This window comes from Tursiops truncatus, chromosome 2 (assembly GCF_011762595.2).
Source record: "Tursiops truncatus isolate mTurTru1 chromosome 2, mTurTru1.mat.Y, whole genome shotgun sequence".
In the NCBI taxonomy this organism is placed as follows: Eukaryota; Metazoa; Chordata; class Mammalia; order Artiodactyla; family Delphinidae; genus Tursiops; species Tursiops truncatus.
The window spans coordinates 105,687,707-105,712,200 of NC_047035.1; the positions used below are offsets into that span (position 1 = coordinate 105,687,707).

A 24,494-nucleotide genomic window follows, 5' to 3' on the forward strand; every position below is an offset into this window, starting at 1 on the left:
GGTACGGAAGGAAAATAGCAGAGCTTTTATTAAAACTTTTTATCTGGCAAATATAAAATCATTGGCAAATATTTAAAATACCTACTGCCAGTGGTCTGTAGACTAGGTGGTTATGTGTCCTGAACCACACACGGAGTGTCCTGAATCAGCTTCACGTGTGGCGTCCTCTCCCTTGTTCACTTTTAGTTTGTGCAGTATGTTAACGGTTTTTGTCTGCCTAGTTACATGGGTTTATTTAACTTTGCCAAGAATCAACCCTCTTCAAATGGATACACATTTTAAAAGATTTTTTTATGAGAAAAAGTCCTCCAAGATAATAACAGTAACAATAGTAAGACAAATACTGGTGAACAAGGAAAAGGTAAGCTGACATACACTCCTACTCTGAGCTCATCAAATACATTACAAAGTAAAAATATTGGCTATCTAATAAAAACACAGACTAATCAGATCTGATAAATTGGACAAAAAGTTTGAGACTGTGTGAAGTATGAATTTATATCCATTATCATTAATGTCAAACCTCACCCTATGTATATATTGTATTTTGAGATACTAGTTTAATAATGGTATGAAGACATTTAAAAAGTTTATTTCATCTCTAGCTCATTCTTCTAAAATTTTTCTTTTTTTATACTATATGCATATTAATTTAGATTTACTTGCATATATAATTAGTACAAATGTGTAAATGTGTTGGGGGTGATGGATGCTCAGTTTTGTGGCTTATTTTTTATCTGATTAGGAGCCATTGAAAATAATTTGAAGATTTTGTCTTAGTGGACTGGTGTTTTTCCTTTTATAATTAGAGAGGGCATGAGGCACAGGCTGGAAATAGGAAGGAAACAAGTGTTTCTAAAGTTAGAATTTTTAAAAGGAGGTAAACCCACATTAAATTTTAGGACGAGAAAATAATTGAGCCATGCTGCATGTTTTAATTTTTGGAGAATGGGGAAAAAGTACAGATAGGGATGAACAAGTAAGGAATATTTTTTGCTGTTAAACAAGTGAATAGTGCTACAGGGAAAACACTGAGGGAGGGTAAGGGAGTTGGTAGTGTATGGAATGAAAGCTTAAATCTAAACATAAAGCAGGTGACACTGAAGTGAAAGGGAAGATTGGGAGGGAAAGATGCGAGAGAAGAAAATTTAGGTAAGGTCGACATTGCAGGGACCATCAAATACTATAGTTTAATTCGGCTACAGATATCTATGCGTTTGAAAGTCACTGTATTTGGGTGGGGCAGAGGGGGATATCATACTAAAGGAAATAAGGTTTAGAATAAAATGTTAGTTGAGATGGAGGAGGAAAAAGATGGGTTTGGGGGAGATTATAGAGAGAAAAATATTTAGAAAGGATTAGGCATGATTAGATGCTAGAAATTAGAAAAAAAATCACAATCTTAAAAATGTACACATAAGGAATCAATGTAATGAAGAAATTGGACAATTTTGCTATTTATTAGAATAAGCAGAATTAGAATAAGCAGAATAAGCTGTGATATTATCAGTTTTTACCAAAGTATAATAGTAGTATAAATAATTGGTATTTCTTATGAAAATTTATCTGCTACCTGCTACATGTTCTCTCAGTGCAAGGTAATAAAATTAATTGTGTATCTTCTGCTCTGAACAGCAATATATATATAATACCCTACTCTACATTTAACAGTTTATTAACTATTGGCCTGAAGTACTTTAAAACTACTTTAGTGTCATATTTGGTTCAAGGAATTTGGTTTGAGACTAATTTTTACATAGCTAAGATGATAGTATACTTTGCCTCAAGGTGTTAGAAGTAGAGAAAGATACCAGTACCTTCTCCTTCCCTGCCTTTTTATATCTGATTTCCTTATCTAACATCTCTAATATGTTGCCTGATATGACTTCTAAGTATTATTTTTTTGTCTTTAGTGTTCAGTTTACTTAAATTTCCTTAAACAGTTCTTTCTTTTTAGTAAATACAGAAGTAAACGTTTTCCTTGTCTGACAAGTAGTCTGTTAGAGGTAGAGCTCATCTTTACTTGAAGAATCACCTAACATCACGAAATTTAAACTTGCTTAAGTGTTAATATAATAGCCTAAAAGTTGGTTGTGTAATATAGGTAGTTCCTGACTTTTGTTTGCTAGACATGTGAAGTCCTATTTATATGAAAAGATGCCAAAACCTGGACCTCAGCTCCAATTTCTCAGTAGAAAGATGAAAAAGAGGAGTAGAACTTTTTATATTATTTCAGTTACGTTTTGGGAACCAGGTGTATTTTCACCTTGCAACATTTAACCATATTTTATAACAATATTTATTTCAAAATGGGAAATGCATTCCAAGTTTCAGAGGAGCAATCTAGAAGCTTTGAAACACAGCCTACAAGTTATGCACTTTTTTGTACTTATTCTGGTGTAATCTCCTTGAAGGGAAAACTAAGAATAGTGGCTAAATTTTATTTGTTTTTCAGGTGTTAGAGGTAAGCATAATACTGACCTAATACCTTCAACACAATTGTAAACCAGGAAGAGATTTTTAGAACTTGTTTACTTTAAATCCTTCTTATTGCCTTGGGACTTTTTAATATCAGTATTAGTGGGATAGTTTCCAGTTTGAAAGCAGCATCTCAGCTAAAGACTAAGGTAACCAGACAACATTTAAATTCTTATTTACTTCCTACTTTTGTTACTTATTTTCTTTTCACCTCTGGGCCAGGGAGGAAGAAGAAATCAGAACAGGGGATGGGGGCAGCTAGAGACGGGTGTGCTGTGAGGCAGCCCTGGTTACACAGCAAAAGGAAGCTGACATTTATTGACCCTCTACCACGTGCCAGGCGCCCCTGGACGTTTTGACCTGTGGAAGCAGGTGCTTTCCTTTTATCATCGTCATCTAATAACGCTTGTATAGTGTGGTGAATTCAGACAGGACAAAAGTTAGAATCTTAGAAGTAAATGTCCTTCATAGTGACTGTAAGAAGATCTAAAAATGACTCTTGGCCATAAGGACAATTGTGAAAACTTAAAATTTTTTAAGCCAGTGAGAACAAATTCAGCCAAAATAAAATTGACTTCTTATAGTTCATTAAAGTTATATTTATTACCTCTTTATAATATTGGGTAGTATTATAGTAGAACAGCTAGTATCTTAGATATTTTCTAGGCTAGCAGTGCTGTGCAAGAGAAATAATTCGTCATATATGTAATTTAAAATTTTCTAGTAGCCACATTAAAAAAGCAAGGACGAACAGGTTGATTAATTTTAACTGTATATTTTATTTAACCCAGTTATCCAAAATATTATGTCAACATGGTAATCCATATAGAATTATTAGACATAGTGTGCATCTTTTTTTAATATGAAACCTTCAAAATCCAGTATGTATTTTACATGTACAGCACATCTCCATTCAGATGCTAACTTTTCGTCAGAAATGCTTGATCTGTATTTAGTCATAAAAATTGCAGTTAAAAATGTAGATTCCAAACACTATTAAAAATTTTCCAATAAATGAGTAAAGTACCAAAAAACTCCATTTTCTTTAATACTTGGCATCTGTTTTGACAAGACTGACTCATCTTTTTTAGAATAACTGAGCCCAAAGCAAAAGCATATCAGTCTCAAAACTGTATCTAATTTAAGTAAATCCACTAACTCTTGTAACCACTCAGTATTATCAACATCAAATTCAAAGGACCATTATATAAACTGAAATTCAACTCCAAATTTGTCCATATCAACAAAGCATTCTTCAATTTTTCTTATAGATTTTGCAGACAACTTGCATAATGCCATCGTATTTAAAATCTTCTGTATATTTGTTCACACTGGAATGTGTAAAGTCATTATTGATTTGTATTATGAATAGTTTAAATTTTAACATAAATTCTCATACCTGTCTAGCTAGGTCACAAGCTAGCTTTTATTCTCTCCTTGGATCTTTAAATTTAGCTCATTCATGTGCACTGTGATATAGGTGAAAAAATGTAAATCATGCTGTGATGTTTTCTCTTTGTTCAGAATTGGCAGGTGTTCCTTTTGTTTCAAGAAAATCTTGAATTAGAGTTAACAGTACAGTAAACCTTTGTACAATTCTTCCATGACTCAAGCAGTGAACATTGGCAAAGAACATGTAGTCATATTCATTATCTTCCATTTCTTTTAACAGTTCCATAAACTGGTGATGAGTCAGAGCATTTGCACATGTATACTGAACAATTTTAATAACTGCATCCATGATACAGTCTACTTTAGAGCACAGATATTTTCAATATGTTAATATGCAGTGGATCAAATAAGGGAAATAATTCCATTAAATCCGGGTTTTTGATCCCACGTAGCAGGTCCTTGTCTGTCTTGATAGAAACTTTTTCCTGTCTAGCTGAAAGTGACAGGTAAAAGATTAAAAAATATTTACAACATGCGGTTGATTGTTTTTAAGGTTGCAAATAGATGAAGACATTTCAATTTGGAAGTCATTTGAAACAAAACGTACCCAAAGTATTAACTGGCCATTGTCTCTTGTCTTGTAAAACTCATCTAAAGTGAAAAGCAAAAGTACTTACAATTTTCAAATGTTGAATGAGTTGATCTTGAATAATGTTAGAAAGGTCTTTTATTCACTAACAGTTGCTTGGTGGATCAACTGAAGATCTTTCACTTTTTGTAAAATATCCTTTTTGATCTTTATCTCAAATTCTAAAACATAACGCCCTTAACTGAAATAATAATTTAATGTTTCATCTCTCCATCTAAAAATGGTTTTCTTTCTTGAGCAAGAATTCAAGCTATTTTAAAGCTTGCCAGAATTACAAGCTCAAATCCTTAAAATCACTAAGAAACTTCTTCGTTATACATTTCATTCTGATTTCATTGATTGTGACAAATTGCATTGATTATTTTTTGACTGTAGAGAAGCAACTTATATTATTATGCATTTGCTGAAAATGACTCAATATTGTCTACTTTATTATCTTAAAACTTTTTTTACACAGCTTATTAATTTGGCTCTGCTGTATTAAATCATAATTGCCATTATTTATAAAATTTGTGATACACCTTTTCCATTCGATTCTGCCTCATTAGTGTGCCTTTGTTGTCAATTACACATTTGTGTGTAATCTTTTTTTAAAAGTTCCAAACTTCATTTGGAAGTTAAAATTTTTTTTCATTGTTTTTAACCCAGAAAAATAATTTATTTATATTATTAAAATAAGTATTTCAGTTTAACTACCAATTACTATTTACATAGGTATCACTGTAACTCCTACTGTCTGCAGAAAATATTCAAACAAGCACATTACAGCGCTTCATTATTGCATAGAAAAATAACTGAAACCTTCTGTTGACATAAACTAGACTGGTGATATGCTTATGTGTGATCCTAGAAATGACATGTGCACCCACACTGTGCACTGCAGTACATCTTATATGATGTCATAATAAAAGTGAAATATAGTTTTACCAAAACCATAAAGTATTTAATGGAAATATATACTGCTTTAGTTAAATAAAATTTTATATCAATTAAAATTTTTAAAGATTAAAATGCATTTCCTCAGTTGCATTAGTCACATTAGAGCAGCTCTGGAGTCTAGAGAAACTTATTCACTTTAATAATGAACATTCAAAGAGATAAGCAACTAGACCCAGTTAAATCAGCTTAGTTCAGAATGGAGCAAGGCCGTAAATGAATCTGTATTTCAATATATGAAAACGTTCCTTTAACAAATGTTAAAGGCTGAATTCATGTCACACCAAAAAGAATTAGTTTAATAAGAAAAAAATCAGTTATTTCATATAATCTGAAACAATTTGTTTCTTTAAACAAAGCAACCTTTTTTTTTTTTTTTTTGGTAGAAGCTAAGGGGTTTACTTTTCAATGAGATATTCTAGCAGCATGTAAATACATGAAAGATGATCTGAATTTGCTTTTAGACTTCATTCCCCAGATGAACACTAGCATTTGGAGTTATTTTTGTTTTGAACACTGGGTATTCTTTTAACCAAAATACATGCATATATTTATGCAAACATAGAATGAAAATGTAAGCAGGAATTAGAGTAACAATACAATTTCATTCTTTAGTGAATGCCTGAGGTTCATGGAGGAACCAAGTGCCTTAAACCCAGATTTGCAGAGTAGACCTTACCCTCTTGACATTTATGCTGACAGGAAGCAAGGAATTAAACCTTTTCACTAATTTAATTCCTTTATGTCTTTGTCGTAAAACTGATAAGGAATTATTTTCCTGCCATTGCTGGTACTTTGATCATAGAGAAACGGTCTAGGATGTAAAAGGTAGCTTTTGCTATTTGTAGAAACGTTAGGGATTGACTACGGGAGCTTGGAGAATACATTAGAGACTCTTGATTTGACAACACAGGCAGTCAGTTAATGTGAAGGGGCATGTTAAATAATTACATATATATTTTACTTAAAGTTTTCAAAAGCACTCACATTTTGAATTCTGTGAATAAGGGACACAAGCCATGTTTTGTGTGTAATCCTTTTTTTTAAAAAACTACTTTCCCCCATCCTATTCACAATTTTTTTATAGACTGGTTTCAGGTATGTAAGAAATGTTTTTTGGATTCTGCTAGAGATGACCTAATTTTTACTAATTGCTATGCATTCAAAATTTTTGTTTGCTCAGAATGGCAATGTTATTGTCATTATTCTTTGGTAGTTATAATAAGTGGTTTTGTACAAAGCTGCAGTTCAAAAGAATATTTTGCTACTAGCTTGTAAGTTGTTTTTATTAAAATCGGCCTTATTCTAGGAAGAAAATTGAATGCTAATGTACAAGTTAAAGTTTATTATGTGTGATTCCTTATGTTATTTGCTTATTGACTCGCTAAAACACACACACACAATATCAGTTTTAAGGAACATCTTAAATGTCTTTCTTCAAAGCGGTTATCGGTTTCCTGAAAGATGTAGCCACTGTTTTTGTTTTCTAACACCTTGGAATGAAAAGATTCATTCTTCTCAACCATCTGAATTCAGTTTATTTAAATTAAATTATGTGTGAAATATATGGCTTTTAGTTTTTTTATTCAAATATCCCTACAGGTTAATTACTTTTTTCCTGCTTTTCTCTTAAATCTCTCCTGCCTGCAAACTCCCCATTAATTTGAGTTGGGAAGGATCACATTAAAGATTTAGGCCTCGTGCTACATGAACAGAATTGGTGCTTTGTATTTCATGTTCCATGTATTATGTACCACTGAAAAGAATATAACACGTGTAGTAGCGTATTTCATTTTTGAAAGAGGAATTGAAGAGCTTTTGAATAAAAATGTGTAAAGAAACTGGTGTTCATTGCCTACGTGGCTTTTTATAAAGGACTCTTGAAAAGCATTCCACTGTGGATTCCAAGTCCTCTTTAAACTCACCACTGACAGTAACTGCCTGCAGAGGCATGTGATCATCTTGGCAGTAGCCAGGCCTTTTAGTGATTTCATTACTGTGGTTTCCTCAAGCTCTTTACACACATTGATTAATATTTTCCTTGCAGTTATCGCTGTGATGATTTTGTGATTAATGACACCAAGCTGGGACTGGTACAGAAAGTCAGAGAACACTTACAGAACTTGGAAAAGTAAGTAATAGGCCTTGGGAAAGAAGGGATGGAGTGGGGTTGAGGGGTCTTTCAGCATTTCTGAGTGGGATTTTTGTTTATGAGTTCCATAACTTCATCACGTTTTTAGTGTGATTGAAATGTGAACAAAGTAAACTTCGGAGTTGGGTATCTGAAAATGCCCATAGTCAGGGATCATAGCTCAGCATTTATTTTGTTTAATATTTGTCATAAACCATATGCAAGGGCTCCAGAGCCTGTTTTTTAGTTATTATCCACCAACTTATAAGCTCCTCAGTTTATTTGCAAGGGGAATTTTGGTAGTGCAAGGGAAGGGCAAAAAATGATACAAGATCATTATAGAGTTACCTTTGATATTAGAAAATCCTTATCCAAATGTATTATGAGGTCTTCTTAGAAACTCTGAAATTTATGTATCAAGGGAAAATAGGTTTAATTATATTATTGTTCAGTGTGCATCTGTGTGATAGCACAAGATCCTAGTTTCTTCTTTTCCTTTTTTTGTTAGGGGCAGTATTTATCACTTGAAAGTATAGGAAGCTGTGAAATGCTTTGTCATCATAAAGAAATTAAACTGCTTAAGTGAATAGAATTATTTTTTGCTATAGCCAAATAGGTTAGTCAGATAAAGCTCACTAGACCCAAAATTCAAGCAGTAAACAGAACCCCAGTAGCAATGTCTTTTGAAGCTGCAGTGGATAGAAGCATGGCGCTGGAATGGTCGCTGACTCAGGTGAAATTTGTGTAAATCACCCCTAATTGTTAGGTGCCATCTAATTTATTTATTTTTTGTTTTTTAAAAAATCTTTATTGGAGTATAATTGCTTTACAACATCTTATTTATTTTGACAGTCGATGTATAAAAATGGTATTGTGAGAACATGTCACAAGTGAGAGTCCTTTAGCAAACTTACATGTGAAGCCAACAGAGTATTTTAAAATGGAGTGCTGAGAGGGAATAACCTAAGTTCTTTGAGTGAAACACTGTCTAGCTTTGGTTAACCAAAGTCTCTGTGCATGTCTCTGTCTAAATAGACTATAAGCTGATAAGGGAAGAATCGATTTCTTTGAAATCTAAGCTAATTAGAACAGTCTGGGTTTAAGTGCACTTTGGCTTGTCATCTTGGGGCTCCTCACTTTTTCAAAGCGCCTCCTCCCTTTTAATTTGAACAAAGCAGCAGGAGCATATCTAGGGTTAGAGACACAGGTATAGACACACAGATCTAGAATATTGAATTTGGTCTGAAATAATCACAATTAACTGTGAAGTAGGAGATTCCTGCAGTAATTTATGTAAATATCACTCTTTGGTGTAGTGATGTCATTGTAAAGATCTTACTAACTTGATTCTTTGTTATAGAAGTAGGTAGCTACCAAATTATTTCTTCCTGCCACTTATAGTTTTCTCTAAGAAAAGACTATCATCTCAGTGACAAATAAATTCATCAGAACTAAGTCAAAGGGAAAACCGGAAGTTCAAGAACCTGCATGCGTTTATGCAGATATTGAATCTTTTATTTCCATTTATTTCTTCGTCAGGTAAAAGATGTCACAGACTGCCTTGTCTACACTTCTCCTTGGTCCCACTGAAAAAGCTACTTTGCGGTCCTTTTTCTATGTCGATAAACATTACCTAAATTTATTTTTATTTTTTCAAACATAGCCTTTACTCTGTAATGGAAGCTACAATGAAAGAACTATGATTACATTTGAGTTTTACTTTAGACTGTTTAGCGTATCCTCTGGAGAAGCACTGCGCACCAGAAACGTTGTATTAATCTACACTGTGCAGTATGGTAGCCACTAGACACACGTGACTGTTGAGCACTTGAAAATTAGCTAGTGTGACGAGGAACTGAATTTTACATTTTTAAGTTTAATTAATTTAAATTTATTAGCCACATGTTGTGAGCAGCTACCATATTAAATAGCGTGGATCTAAAGGATTCTGCCATTTTGAGAATCATTGATGGTAAAATTTAATAACATTTTTAAAAAGCTAAATACTTTTTTTTGTATAGGTTAAAACCAAAAGTTAACTATTAGGCATTGTCACAGTACATACACTGTGCTTGTGAGTGAACTTCTTTACTTACAGAATTTGTGAAGGAATAACTTAACGTCGTAGTACATATGGGATTATCTCTTCTTACCTTGTAGTCACCAGTACACTGAGAGGGACATACATTTCTGAAGACGTTTTTCCTAAGAATATTTTTAGATTTGAAACAGCTGACTGTCACTAGATCTGATGCTCTGAAGACAGTTCATGTGGAAATTTTGGAAAGAAAAATAATTATGTATTTTCTTTGGATTAACCTGGTACTTTTGGAAGATGGGAAAGAGTTGGTAGACTTAAAAAGTCTATGTTGTTTAATAGTAACTTTCACTTCCTTTAGATTAGTTCCCCTGATACATAATAATTTTAAAGTGAAGATAGGAATTATTTCCTCTGAAGATAGGAATTATTTTCTAACAAATTTCAAACTTAATATCTCTTTCAATGAGAAACATTTAGATAATTTAAATTCAGAATTTATGTGCTAATTAGAATTTGTTTTAGAATATGCTTTGTAGCAGAGCTGAATCAAATGAATTGATATATGCCTATGCGTCTGTAATTTATTTATCATTCTGCAAACTTAGATTATATCATCATCTATTACAACATACTAACAAAACATGATACCTTTATCAAAATTAAGAAAGAAGTGGCGTAGAATTTGAGACTTAATGTTAAATCTCAGAATAATCATGTCAGACCAGTGTTTTTCTTTTTTACGAGTAGTGGGTGTTCTCTTGTTTGAAGCTTCACCATTGATTAGGTAGATAGAGCGGTGGAGGAGAGGGACTCTCCATCAGACCACATCTACTTGGCCAGCGTTTCTGGGAAGTGCCCGGCGGGTGGCAGCTTCCAGTCCCACCCTGCTGGAGGAGCAGTGGGGATTTCCAGGGGAAGTGGAACTCCTCAGTTACTTGAAATACTTGTGGGCCACAGTGGCCTAACGGGTCACTTCCTGGCCTGGCTAAGCAGCCAGGCAGGGCTCCATACCCTAGGTACTTAGAACAGCCATGTTTACTCTCTCTTGCTGTGTAGTGTTGTGTATGTATGAACGTCTTTTTGACTGTCTGTTTGTGCTTTAATAGCTCAGCTTTCACAGCTGACAGGCATAGGAAAAGAAAACTTTTGGAAAACTCATCACTGAACAGCAAGTTACTAAAAGTAAATGTAAGTAATTAAAAGGTATTCGAATATAAGAATTGGTTGAGATCTAGTCACTGTTTGATTACAGTTCTAACATTAATGTTGCCCTTTATAAACTTTTATAAATGTATGCCTTGGATTTGGAATATTTTACAAAATGTTTGCCACTTGTACTAATGATTCTTGACGTGACTAAATACCCCAGCGAGTCTGTCTGTCAGTGCCTTCCTTCCGTCAGGATGACCACCGTGCTCCTCTGCCTTAGGAGGCATTTGTTCTTAACGCCTACTCATGTACCTTATTACTCCATCTCTGTAGGATCCCAAAGATCCTTGCTTCCTTCTGTTAAAGGTCCCTAGTGCAAATTCTATGGGTCTGGGGCTTCCCTGGTGGCACAGTGGTTAAGAATCCCCCTGCCAATGCAGGGGGCATGGGTTCGAGCCCTGGTCCGGGAAGATCCCACATGCGGCGGAGCAACTAAGCCCGTGCGCCACAACTACAAGCCTGTGCTCTAGAGCCCGTGAGCCACAACTACTGAGCCTGTGTGCCACAACTAGTGAAGCCCGTGCACCTAGAGCCCATGCTCTGCAACAAGAGAAGTCACTGCAATGAGAAGCCCGTGCACCTCAACTAGAGAAGGCCCGCACGTAGCAACAAAGACCCAACACAGCCAAAAAATAAATAAAATAAAAATCTTAAAAAAAAAAATGCTTTGGGTCTGAAGTTTTGGTAAGTTTTTTCCTTAGGGCCTTCATTAATACAATTTCACCATAAAAGAATATGCTTCCTCATTCTGATACCCATCTCTTACCAAATGTATGGCCATTAATGGAGTAACAAAGTTTAAAGATGACTAAATATTGTAAAATATACCAGTAATTTTGTCCTGCATCTACCTCTCTGCAGTCATGCTAGCTGTGTGTAGACACACAATTAAGTATTACAATTTCGTGGAAGAAAGAGCTAAAGTGATGCTTCGGGTTAGATGGGTAGATTCACTAACCATGTGTAGTACTCAGACATCACAGTGCATTTGTACAGCTAATCAAAAAACAAAGCCTTAGTCTTTAAGGGAAGTTCAGGTAGTTTTTTCAGATTGATATTCCATTGCTAGGAAAACATGTATTGGTCATTTGCATGGCTTAGAGTTAAAAGCTGGGGGACAGAAATACTTGGCATGTTTATATTTTTTCCAATTTGTAGTAGCTTTAATAGAGTCTTATGACGGCGTTAAGTCTTAAACTTATTTAAGGATCTTCCTGGTTTTTGCATTGTGTACTCCACAGTACTTATTAATGGTGACTTCCTCATAAGCTTCCATTTAGAACAATCCTAGGATCAGAAACAGCCTTCTAAAAATATCCAGACACGTTTACAGAGAGTAGAAAGAGAATTTGAAATATTTGTTGGACTGAAAAGTATCAATTCCGAACTGGCTTGTTGCTAGAGTTTCAAATATAGGCCTTTGTTCTTCTTTGATGTTGAAACAGTTGGCCTTCTCTTGGTATTACTGAAGGCCACCTCTTGTTCCATTTTACAGGGAAGCACCACTGCCATTTGTGCCACAGGCCTTCGGAATTTGGGGAACACGTGTTTCATGAACGCCATCCTTCAGTCACTCAGGTACTGTTACAGTCACAGCTTAAGTATCTGATGTTAGTTTCTGGTGGAATGGGTAAGAGCAAAGGCTCTGGGTTCAGATCCTGTCTCTGCCACTAACTCTAGCCTAGTAACTTGGGGCAAGTTACCTCAGTTCCCTGTGCCTTAGTTTTCTCATCAGTGAAATTGGGGATAATAGTCTACCTCATGGGGTAGTCGGGAAGATACTATATAATTTACATAAAGTGCTTAGAACAGTGCCTAGCAGTAAATAACTGTTAGCTGTTATTATTTAGTTCCTGTTCCTTCTTGAATAGGCTTGAGCACAGGCCAGCAAACTTCTGTAAAAGGCCAGATTAAATAAATATTTTTAACCTTTGCATGCCACATCCAGGCCTTCTCACACATCTTCTCCTCCCTTCAACACCCCTCTCCCTTTTAAACAAGTCTTTAAAAATACAAAACTCACTTTAAAAATGTAAAAGCTCACTGGCCCAGGGTCAGATTTGTCCTGTGGGCCATAGTTTGCAGACCCCTGGGCTATAAGGAACCTTGTTCAGATAACTTAGTTCAATCATTAGTTGAGTCTTAAGTATGGTCATAAGATCAGATGTTTAGAAGATCTTCAAAATGTAAGGTGAGCAGGGACTTCCCTGGCGGTACAGCGGTTGACTCTGTGCTTCCACGGCAGGGGGCTCGGGTTTGATTCCTGGTCAGGGAACTAAGATCCCACATGCTGCATGGCCAAAAAAAAAAAAAAAGAGTAAGATGAGCAGGAAAAATAAAATAGACAACAAGGCTGACCTAAGTTATACAGAAGTTATACAGAAGAAATTATTTAGAAAGTTGCATACTTTTAGATTTTAATGTGGTATCAAAGACCACAGTAAATTATTTTCCCAAGGCCACCTTGCTAATGAGGAACAGAAGCCATGTGTGATCTCTCCTTAAAGGTACTGGCTCTCAGCTTATCTAGTCTTGCTCAAAGAAGAAATTCTAGTCACTACCGAATTCTCCTTGTTACTCTGTATAGTGTATTTAAACAATATGGTTGGTTTCAAGGCTTTTATTTGAGGAAATTATTGAAAACTTGGGAACAAAGGCTGAAAACTTGGGAACAAAGGCCCTGAAAAGAAAGAAATGGTGACAGGCTATAGATGGGAAGGGGGAAGGATTTCTGGAACAGAGATTTTGCTTTAAGGTCTTTGTTTACTTTTGCAAAGTCATCTACTTATATTCCCTTTTAAAAAAATATTTATTTATTTGGTTGTTCTGGGCCTTAGTTGTGGCAGGCAGGCTCCTTAGTTGTGGCTCCAGGGCTCCTAAGTTGTGGCATGCAAACTCTTAGTTGCAGCTTGCATGTGGTATCTAGTTCCCTGACCAGGGATTGAACCCAGGCCCCCTGCATTGGGAGTGCAGTCTTACTCACTGTGCCACCAGGGAAGTCCCCCTTATATTGTTTTCTTGGAGTAAATGAGGAAGCTTAATGAAGAAATGCAATGTTAAGAGATTGCATTGAGTATCATTTGAATGAGAAATTGAAATATCACATTTTCAAAATCCATATACTGTATAGGTCTCATAGTGCTTTCTTTACTTCTTAGTACATTTAAAAACTAATAATTTTTTCCCCTTCCTTTTAAAATAGTAACATTGAGCAGTTTTGCTGTTATTTCAAAGAGCTGCCTGCTGTGGAGTTAAGGAATGGGAAGACAGCAGGAAGGCGAACGTACCATACCAGGAGCCAGGGGGACAACAACGTGTGAGTCTAAGAATATGTCTTTTCTGGCTTTGAGCTACAGAGTTAATAGGCACGTGCATTAAAAAAAAAAAGCACCAAAACAACTCTCAATTGTGTTTAAGTATCTAGCTATCAATCTTAATAATTGTTAGAATTCTTTTATTTCTATTTACCTAGTAGGCAGGACAAATGTAGCACTCCGCTTGTTGAGTCTGTGGATTTGGGCATTCTAAAATTGACATCTATGAAGAAAACACAGTTCTAGGTATAGACCGGTGTGAATATCATTAGTCTCTGTGAATTGATTTGTCTGGTAGGGTTAGGTAAACCTGTCTTGGATAATTACATTAATTTGTAGTTATCAAATTAATTACAGAGCAGTACTGTCAATTTTTAGCTTATATGGAAGGTTGACAAGTGATTATTGAGAACCAAACCAATATATATTCAAATTCAGTGCAGCCACGTTCTCTTTGGGGTTCAGAAAGATTTATCATATTATCATGACCGTAAGGGGTATCTTAACATTACTGAAATAGGGCTACGATTTATCATCTGTATGTATTTTAACGTAATGTTTTCCCTGCCTGCCCATCCCTGCTCCCACACACCCCATCCCCACACATTCTGAAAAGCCGTCTTATAATCCGACAGTGTTCTGCCTAGATGCCTGAGGGAGAATAGGATAGGCTGTGTTAGAATTGTGTGTAGTGTGGAGTACGCAGTGAAGCCAGGCGTTGGAGCAGGGATGGAATGATATCACTAGAAGTGGTGTTTTAAGAGTTTACTTTGGTAGCAGCATGTAGGATGAGCTGGAACGTGCCTGCATTCAAGGAGGCTTTTCACTTTATAGTAATTGGTTAGAGGGAATAGGCATGAAATGAAGAGGAAAAAATACATGTGCACAAAAGTTCAGGGAAGAATTAGTAGTACTTGATGCATTAGTGTCATTTAGGGTTTAGTTACGAATTATAGAAATTGCCGCTGGCCATTTTAGGCAGAAAAGGAATTTACTGAAAGTCTGTTGGTGAGCTTACCATTACTGGATGCAGGGGAAATCAGGTCTGGAGTCTAGGCATCCATAAGGGTGTCCCATCAGGACCGCTGTCCGTGCTGCACCAAAGTTCCCATTGCCAGCACTGCTGGAGTTGGGTGCTGGGTCGATGCTGCTGTTACTGCTCTGCCCCTGCGCTCCTGACTGTGCTCTTTGCCACCAGAAACAGTCTGGCACTGTTCCAGCTTCAAATAGGCATACCCAGGCCGTGTACCTGAGTCCTGGCTTCAAGGGGGAGCGGGCGGGGGCTGAGAGAGCAAGTACCTGGCCTTTTCAGCTTCCACAGTAGGAGGCGGGCTTTGACTCTTAAGGTGGGGTTCCTCAAACATAGGATGAGGGTTCAGGTACTAGGAAGTAAAAAATATGATTTGTATCTGAAGAACCTACTGGATAACGGGTTGAGAAAGAAGATAGTGAGATTCTCTGTGATATCAACCAGGTATCCATGAGTATGGTAGCTGTATTGACACATACAGTCATTGAAGTTGAGGAGGTGTATAAGCTTACCTACATGCATAGAAGACCAAAACTAACAGTGACTTAAACATCCGTGGTTTATCTTCTCACATAAAAGTTGGAGGTTATCCATCTAGGTTTGTTTCACACAATCATTGGGCTCCTCTGGCTTTCTGTCCCACCAGCCCACATCATCCACAATGGTGCTGGCGCACCACCGTTTCGTCCTCATTCTAGCTGGAAGGCAGAAGGAAGGGGTGAATCAGAAGGACCACTCTTTCTCTTTAAGGGAATTTGTCAGAAGTTGGGCACACTCAAATTTTTATTTATTCCAGGCAGCTCATGTGCCAAGAAAAAAATGGAAGTTGTATTCCTGTGAGAGAAGGGGCGATTGGAGACTGAGGGGCCGTAGGGAGAGTACGGAGAGCAGGTTTAGGACACAGTGAGTTAGAAGAGACAAGAGGGCAGCCAGTAGAAAATTCCTGTTGGAACCTGGAGACAACTGAATAAAAGTGGTCATGAGAAAAATCTGGAGTTTAGATTTGGATTTGAGAGTCATTGGTATAGAGGTGAGTGTTGAAGCTTTGTGGCCAGATGGACTCTGCGGCAGAGAGGAGCAGTCACGCATCGAGGTCTGGGGAGTGCGCTCCTAGAGAGTGGCAGGAAGGAGAAAGGCAAGAGATGGAGAACGAGATTCTGTTACTTGTTTTACGGGTTTTTTGGAAACATTTCATTCTTAGGTAATTTGATTTGTAACTTATCCATTGCTTTATTTTACAAGTATGGCAGTACTTTGGCATACTCAGAGTTCACCATATAGTTAAAAAACTAGTTTTGTCTGTAATCACTGCTATTTGTATGGGTTCTGAGATGCTGTACTTAGCTGTCAGGTTGAATTCAGAAGAGACCAAACTCTTTTTATGTTTTCATTTTTTATTTGTGGATTTTAGACAGTTTGGCATTATGTATTGAAATAGCAGCCTCTCACTAATGCTGAGGGTCTCATCATCCCCTGCTCTTTTCTAGGTCTTTGGTGGAAGAGTTTAGAAAGACACTCTGTGCATTATGGCAAGGAAGCCAGACTGCATTTAGCCCAGAGTCCTTATTTTATGTTGTTTGGAAGATTATGCCGAATTTTAGGTAAGTATTATTTAATGAAGGATATTTAAAACATTAATATTAGTCTTTACACTGTTCCTGGAACAATTTCCAACAGAGTGGTGGTATTCTCAATAATGAAACCAGTGTTTTGTTTTTTAAGGAGAAGAGCAGAAGTTGGATATATCCTACTAGACAAATGTGTTTAAATAATAGACCTTAGAAAAATCTTTAACAAAAGGCAGGGCATTTTGTTGTTGTAAAAACAGAGCCCTTATAAATAACTTACGTGCTCTAGGAAAACACACTGGACAAAATTTCCTTGATTTTTTCAAAATCTTATACAGAGTAATTATCATCATACACCGTCCTGTTATTTCAGCTAAAAAAAAAAAAATCCAAATATAATCAGTAGAAAACCATGGTATTGTATTCACTGTTCTGTTCTGGTCTGGGTTCTGAAGACCTTACAAGACTGTAGTTAAGTCCATTGGGCTTCATTCGCTTTCCAGAAGGTAACACAATTAACACATCATCTCCTAATGTGGTTATAGAGTCACAGCGTTTCCCGTGTTCTTTATCTGGTCTCGCTTGAGCGGGGAAACAGCCCTGCTGTCAGAGACATCTCCCTCTTCTCCTAAGCTAGTCCTCCCCGTAGGTAACAGCAGATCTGAAGCACTACGGGTGCTTGACAGCAGCCTTCACCACCTTCTGCTGATTTTATCTTTCCGAAGCACGTCATGGTTCTTACTAGTCATGATTTTGGCAGCTTATGTACAGCCCTCTCTTTCTTTTTTAAAACCAGCACGCTCTGGTAAAACTCAGCAATACATCTTGCTTTACTGTCTCAGAGTGGTTTAGATATATTGGTAGTTTGGAAAAATGTCCAAAGGGTAACAGCTTCAAAGGACTATAATTTGTTGCCTTGCCAAAGAGTCTAGCCTTGAGGATCAGACGTAATTGACTATTGTTAACCCTGGTCTTTGTTTTGAAGGAAATTTCTTTTATATTTCATGTTATTTAAATCTCTCCTGAGAAGGAGAGAATCATTTTGTAAGAATTTTAGAATTTCCTGACTCTAAATAGGAAAGGTAGAAATGATTAAGTTACTGCTAATCACGTCTGGACTTGATATAAAATTTCTAACAATCACCTACTTAGACTCTTGATGGGGATTTAATCTTTGTGTTTGGTTATTATATAAAAATTGCTTCCATTTGTTGAATGCCTATTATGTGTCGAGCACTTTAGGTATTTTATATCTGACCTTCATTAAGAAACACAACAAAATTCCCATCAGGGTAAGAAGTGTTAGCCCCATCTGAAAGAAGACGGAACTGAGACAGAGGAGAGTAGTTTGTTCAGTTTTATACATCTAGTATGTGTTGGGACCAGAATTAGAACCCAGGTCTTCGTGGTGTTAGTCAGCGATAGACGTGTTAACAGTAATTTGTCCACGTGCCCCAGTGAGGCCCACCAACCACCTTTATACTCTTCTACTTGGTTCCCATGGTGACTCAGTTCCCTCTTCATCTAATAGAATTCTACTTTTCATCTAAATCTGCCCGTATCTCTGTTCTTTCTGGTTTCTTTAGCCCAGCTGTGAGCATGATTTAGTTTTTAGCTGCTTAATTTTACTCATTCTATTATTCCTACCAATGAAGGGAAAGAACTTTTGGAATAGGTAACCAGGTTGAGAAATTCGGATGGCGTTTCCGGAGTGATTCCTATTACATATGAACTCTTAGATTTCCTTAGAGACTGATCAGAATAGGATGTCTGTGTGTTCTTAGCAGGGCTTTCTCTTCGTTCTGTAGTAATTCAGATTGTTCCTCACTTTCATGTAATCAGAGAATAATTTTCTCTTGGTTAGCTCTAGATCTTGAGATTATATCATGAATAAAGTTTTAGTGCAGGGTCACTGCACAGTGCCCAGGTGTGAGGTAGGGTTTTCTTCTCGTAGGGTTTTCTTCTCGTAATTGTTACTCCTATTACGTGTACAGGGTAAAAGTTCTTACAACATGCCAAAGTGGAAATGCAATGGGGTCTTGAATTATGTTTGTATTTATAATCCCAAAGTAAAATTTTTTAAAGTTTAGAAAGCCCATTTTCCTTGATTAACATGTGACAGTATCTAGGGAGTGTGATACCTTGGAATAAAATAAGAGGAGCCTTGGGAGTTCCCCGGTGGCGTAGTGATTAGGATCCCGGGCTTTCACTGCTGTGGCCTGGGTTCAATCCCTGGTCGGGGAACTGAGATCCCGTAAGCTGCGCGGCATGGCCAAAGGGGGAAAAAAGTGAGGAGCCTGAAATACAATCATGCATGTAGAAGTAGGAACAACTTTCCTCTATTAAATAAATAAATAAATGCAGGAAAAAAGTACCCTAAATGTAATCAACAGCTTTGGACATAGAAATCATCAGAGCTATTCTTTCTCTTTTCCCACCCAAACCAAAAGCCAGTCACTTAGCAGGGAAACTGTTCCTGAGTTTGAACTTCCCAGCAGACATATACCTACTTGCCACACTTCTTATGGCTTCCTAGCATGCCCAGCTTTTCCTGTCCTTTCTTTTTTCTTTTTTGCGGTACGCGGGCCTCTCACTGTTGTGGCCTCTCCTGCTGTGGAGCACAGGCTCTGGACGTGCAGGCTCAGCCTTCCATACCTGTAAAAATGTAGGCAGTAGTCTTTCCTATCGATAATTTTATGAATGTACTTTAGATATCATTGCTGGATTTATCTACATAAACCTCTGTTACCTTCCAACTATACCAGCTTAATTTTTTGTCAGATTTCATTACTGTTCACTTGTCATTGATCTGTATTAGTAGAAGAATTCCATAGAATTTCCTGACTGAATATAGTATAAGAAGTAACCTCAGAATATGTTGCTGTATATATTAAAGTTTTAGGCTAGAGCATAATTATAAGTCAATGCGTTTTAAAGTTTTTATTTATTTAAAAAATCTCTTGAATCAGAGATTAGGATGCAAGTACAGAATGCTATACATCTTTAACTCTTTAGATAAAGTTTTTCTTCCTTTCAGCCAGTGTTTAAAAATTAGTATCTTTCAGTCTAAAGATTTAGTTTTAAATTCCTTATTTCTTATAATGGTGGTTTAGACCTAGTTTTCTGGAGCAGGTTAAGATGTGAGATTTTAACATTTGAGCATCTTCTAGAGAGGCCGTGTGGGAAATGGGAAGATTCACAGTCCATCCAGGAGACATGTTACTCTCCTGTTGCAGGACTTCAGGCAGGTCACACAACCCCTTTTTTGCCCCTCAGTTTTCCTCTTAAGTGAGGTCAGTTGAGATCACTAGAAGTCCAGTTAGCTCTACTACTCTGTGTTTTCAGACTTGTTTTTCAGTAGTGGAATTCTGTCTGGAAGGTGCTTTTACATGTAAAACAAGGAGGAAGTGAGGAGGAAGAATCAGGGCGCCTCGCTGTGCTCTGAGCGCAGGGCTGTGGCCCAACACTTTGCCCTCCTGCCTGTTTGGCTGGGCAGGCGGAGCCTCACAGTGACTGTTTCTGTTTGCTTCAAGGGGCTATCAGCAGCAGGACGCTCATGAGTTCATGCGCTACCTGTTAGACCACCTGCACTTGGAACTCCAGGGCGGTTTCAACGGTATTTCCCGCTCATCAATTCTGCAAGAGAATTCTACTCTGTCTGCAAGTAACAAATGTTGCATGTAAGATTTAGTTTCCTTTTGTTTTCTGGGAAGACCTCAGATTGCTACTGGTGTTCTTGTTTATTAGATTTATAATGGAAGGTGGGAAGTTTTCTGGACCTTTGCTGAAACTTTTGTGCACTTGAACTTTGTGACCAAGGGGACTAGCACATGCCTCCTGCTTCCAGATCGAAGGCATCTTGTACTTGCATCCAGGTGTAGTTCTAATCGTTATTTGCTATAGATTATTTTTAAACTTGAAAAAATAGAAAACATTTGTACAATTTAACACTTAAAAATTTTCCTCCAACTGTATTGAATAATGTATGGGAGACAGTTTTCATATACTAAAATAATTGCATTTGTTCACTAATAACAGGCTTAAAATATTTTGAACGTGAATTTTTCTAAAGCCTCATTTGGACTTCAATTTTCCAAAAATATGTCTGTTCTTTAATCAAATTGAGGCATTCGTAACTTTTCAGAATTTTTTTTTTTGCCTCTCAGTATGAACAAAACAAACCTTTTGGGTTGCTTTCCCAGGTACTGATACCCCAAAATATACATTGAGAGCAGAATGTTTATTTTGCTGAGGGAGAGAAAATTGACTTTGATTTCAGCTTGGATCGTGGTTAGTTGTCTCCTTTTGTTCAAATTTTGGGAAAAGTTTCATATTGACCTATGCAGGGAAGGGATTATGAGACGAACTCCCCAAAGAAAGAAGAAAAGAGTAAGTTATATATAGGGTTTGCTGTAGTATATTGCCTGACAGTTCGTAAATCGGATTTTGTGTAAGATAAGGTCTTTTTAATGACAGAGCGGTCTCACAGCCAATCTGACTGTATCAGAGATGGGCAATCAATATGAATTGCCATACTTTTTTAAATGTTTGAACCTAGGTCCTAGGAGCTGTGGTTCAAATTAGAATCCAGTACAGAAAGGGAAGGACCTGTGATCTGGTAGAAATGTTCTTGCTGCTAGCACCCAATCAAACATAGTATTAAATGAAAAATTCTGGTTTGTATTTTAGGATGATATATTCATACACAAAGGATATTGAGCTGGGCTCTATGAAGGATAGTCTGTGTGAAGTGAGAGGATATATGTCTTTATTATTTTATTTGATGCCCAGGGCACCCTTAGGGAATCACATTGTGTGATATAAGATGTTCTTTTAGTAACTAACTAATGAGTTTTCAGTATTAATCCATACCCTTTCATGATATTTTAAATAATAGTAATTTTAAGTTCCAGTAGTGAGTTAGGAACATAAAATTATTAAGTATTCAAAACTCAGGCTCCTTTATATTCCCTTAAATTCACTGGAGGATGCATTTCAGGATGTAAGGATCATATTTGCTAAAACTACAAAAAAAAAAGGTCTCCTGTATTTGTATTTATTCGTATAAACACACTGAACCCTACTGAAGGTGGGGGTGAGGATGGTAGAAATAAATGGCGGATGTGTTCTTTTTAACACATAGAAAATCATGAGTGCCAATATAAAGGAACTTTGCAGCATAATAGCCTGTCCAACTAGCCAATATTTAAATTCTCTCGTTGTGTAGTTATGATAAATGGAACAGTGATTTTGAAATAATTTGTGAATCTTGTTTTAAGTCATTGTATAATGACTAAGCTTAATGCCATACACATCAGATAGCCAAGAATTCACTAGTATCTTTTTCTCAGAGGAAGAAATTACAAAGGAAGAAGTACATTGAGTTTAAATGTACTGCTTTTTAATAAAGCAGTTTCCATTTTAATTAAAGGCAGCAGTGTGTGTGAACATCAGTATAAAAGGGTCAGTCATAGTCCCTTTACTTTTCAGTAGATTTTTTTTGGGGGGTGGTATATCCTTTGTGATACAGATATTAAATCTAAAACCTGAAATGGCCATTATATCCTACAGTTCCCATTGTATCTTCCCTTTGTAATTTACTAAAGCCATGTGTATCCTATGAACAACTTAAAAGAAACATACTGTAGCTTTTTTGTTTTTTGCCAGTAAGGAAGGAAGCCCTTTCATAGAAAAGAAAGCAAACTTTTAAAATAATAGAATTGCTCAGGTAAGTTTTGTCTGTCTCATCATTGCAGTAGGTCTAATTTGGAGCAACTTGAAGTACGGTTCAGTGTATTAGGAGTACTATTGACTACAAGTGACAGAAACCACCTCAAATTGCTATTAGCGAAAAAGAGCAATATACTGGCTCAAGTAACTGCATAAGTGCACAAAAGTTATTATCTGTGTTCACTGGAGTACTGTTAATGACAGCACACAAATGAACCTCAGTATCCATTAATACTTTTGTTTTTATTCTGATTCATCTTTATTTGTTCTGTTGACAATTTTATGTGGGTTCCTGTTGTTGCAGTGAAACCCAAAGCCATTTTGGGGTGGTTTTTTTTGCGGTACATGGGCCTCTCCCGTTGTGGAGCACAGGCTCCGGATGCGCAGGCTCAGCGGCCATGGCTCACGGGCCCAGCCGTTCCGCGGCATGTGGGATCTTCCCGGACCGGGGCACGAACCTGTATCCCCTGCATCGGCAGGCGGACTCCCAACCACTGCGCCACCAGGGAAGCCCGCCATTTTGGTTTTTAAAATAATATTTTTTTATTGAAGTATAGTTGATTTACCCATTAATATTATATATTAGTTCAATTAAGAGAAGGAGCATAGTGTCCACAGCAGGTGCTCAGGTCAGGCCAGCTGTGTGAACTTGGGCCAAGTTATTTAACCTATGAACCTCAGCTTCCTGGTCTGCAAAATGGGGATGATCTTATCTACCTCAGAGTTGCTGTGAGGATTAATTGATTTACATGGAAAGTACCTAGAATGGAGCCTGGCATGTAAGTGCCAAATAATATAAGTGCTTGCTAATCATGCTGTCACTGGTGCACTTTCTCAGCTGTTCTTGTGCATTCTCTGTCCATACCGTGGCAGGCTGTGCACCTGTGAGTTACATGTCCAAGATACTTAGGAAAGAAAAGCAGAAGGCAGGTATGATCCTGATTATTGTTATAAAAGATGCTTACAACACTCTAAGGTCTTTCTTTTTGCTAAGCACTTGTCTAAAAGCACTGTAGGTATATTCCCATTTCATTGTCACCAGGCCTCTGAGGTAGATAGATGTTATGCCTGTTTCACATTTGATGAAGCTGAGGCACAGAGAGGTTAAGTAATATTAGGACAGTTGGTTTCTTATTGTTCTTAAAGTGCTGTACATATTTTTTTATCTCCACAAGGGAATTATTATATTGTTTTAAGTGAGCTTTTTAAAAGGCTTGTTGATAGTAAGATCCAGCACTTCAAATGTGAAGTCATATCTCCACCAGTGATTACTAAATTTGTTTACCTCATTTTCCCCAAATACGACCATCTAAAAAAACCTGAAACTATCTTTGATCAAGGTTGTTGTTCAAAGTAAAGTAATTGAGAGTGCTCCCCATAATATGAGAAGTCTTGCAAAGGGTCCAATCTAAGGCAGTTCCCTCTTTTCTGAGGGGTATAATTGAGGGAAAGGGGTCCTGTTGCCCTGAGTACAGACAGGCACGTACGTGATCTGTTAGTAATGGCAAATGTTCAGTGTTTGTTAGGAACTTTTGTACAAAGTAGTGGGTTTGGGAGAGGAGCTGGGGGAAGGACAGTGGCTTAAACCTTTTATTTGGTATACATCTATATATAGCTTCAAAATTTTTGTTATAATTTAAATTAATAAATGATATATACACACACACACACACACACCCCAGAGCCACCTCCACGTATGTATTTTAGTTTTTTACTGAGATGTTTTCCTGTGTGATTTTCTCTAGAAATGGAGCGTCTACAGTTGTCACGGCTATATTCGGAGGCATTCTCCAAAATGAGGTTAACTGCCTCATATGTGGGACAGAATCTAGAAAGTTTGATCCATTCCTAGGTAAGACATATTTGGCATATGGAGATACGATATTGTATTAAAATAATAACTGTAATGTTTCCTTTGAAAACTAAGACAGTAAAGAGATAAATCCTTAAAAATACATCAATTTTTGAAATTATTTTTTGAATGTGGTTATATGCCTTTAACAGTTGTTTTCCTGT

The 24,494-nt window shown here is 36.8% G+C and overlaps 1 protein-coding gene and 1 long non-coding RNA gene across 4 annotated transcripts in view; one reads left to right on the forward strand and one right to left on the reverse strand.

The window, feature by feature from the left end:
• The window catches only part of USP3 (ubiquitin specific peptidase 3), a 90,996-nt gene that overhangs the window by 36,409 nt on the left and 30,093 nt on the right, over nt 1-24,494 (forward strand). For both annotated transcript variants that reach the window (XM_033851768.2, XM_033851770.2), the window contains 7 exons: nt 7,503-7,586; nt 10,734-10,815; nt 12,332-12,414; nt 14,039-14,152; nt 16,668-16,781; nt 20,282-20,428; nt 24,224-24,330. In XM_033851768.2, coding sequence (XP_033707659.1) covers nt 7,503-7,586; nt 10,734-10,815; nt 12,332-12,414; nt 14,039-14,152; nt 16,668-16,781; nt 20,282-20,428; nt 24,224-24,330 — 731 coding nt within the window. The remainder of the gene's footprint in view (nt 1-7,502; nt 7,587-10,733; nt 10,816-12,331; nt 12,415-14,038; nt 14,153-16,667; nt 16,782-20,281; nt 20,429-24,223; nt 24,331-24,494) is intronic.
• On the reverse strand, nt 3,260-16,674 carry LOC141278034 (uncharacterized). Of its 2 annotated transcripts, none has more exons than XR_012330178.1 (3): nt 15,169-16,674; nt 12,860-13,126; nt 3,260-4,363 (listed from the first exon to the last, which is right to left on the reverse strand). It is a non-coding gene; the product is annotated as an uncharacterized lncRNA (long non-coding RNA). The 2 variants fall into 2 exon arrangements; XR_012330179.1 differs by lacking the exon at nt 3,260-4,363 and having other exon boundaries at nt 10,751-13,126; nt 15,169-15,532; nt 15,693-16,674.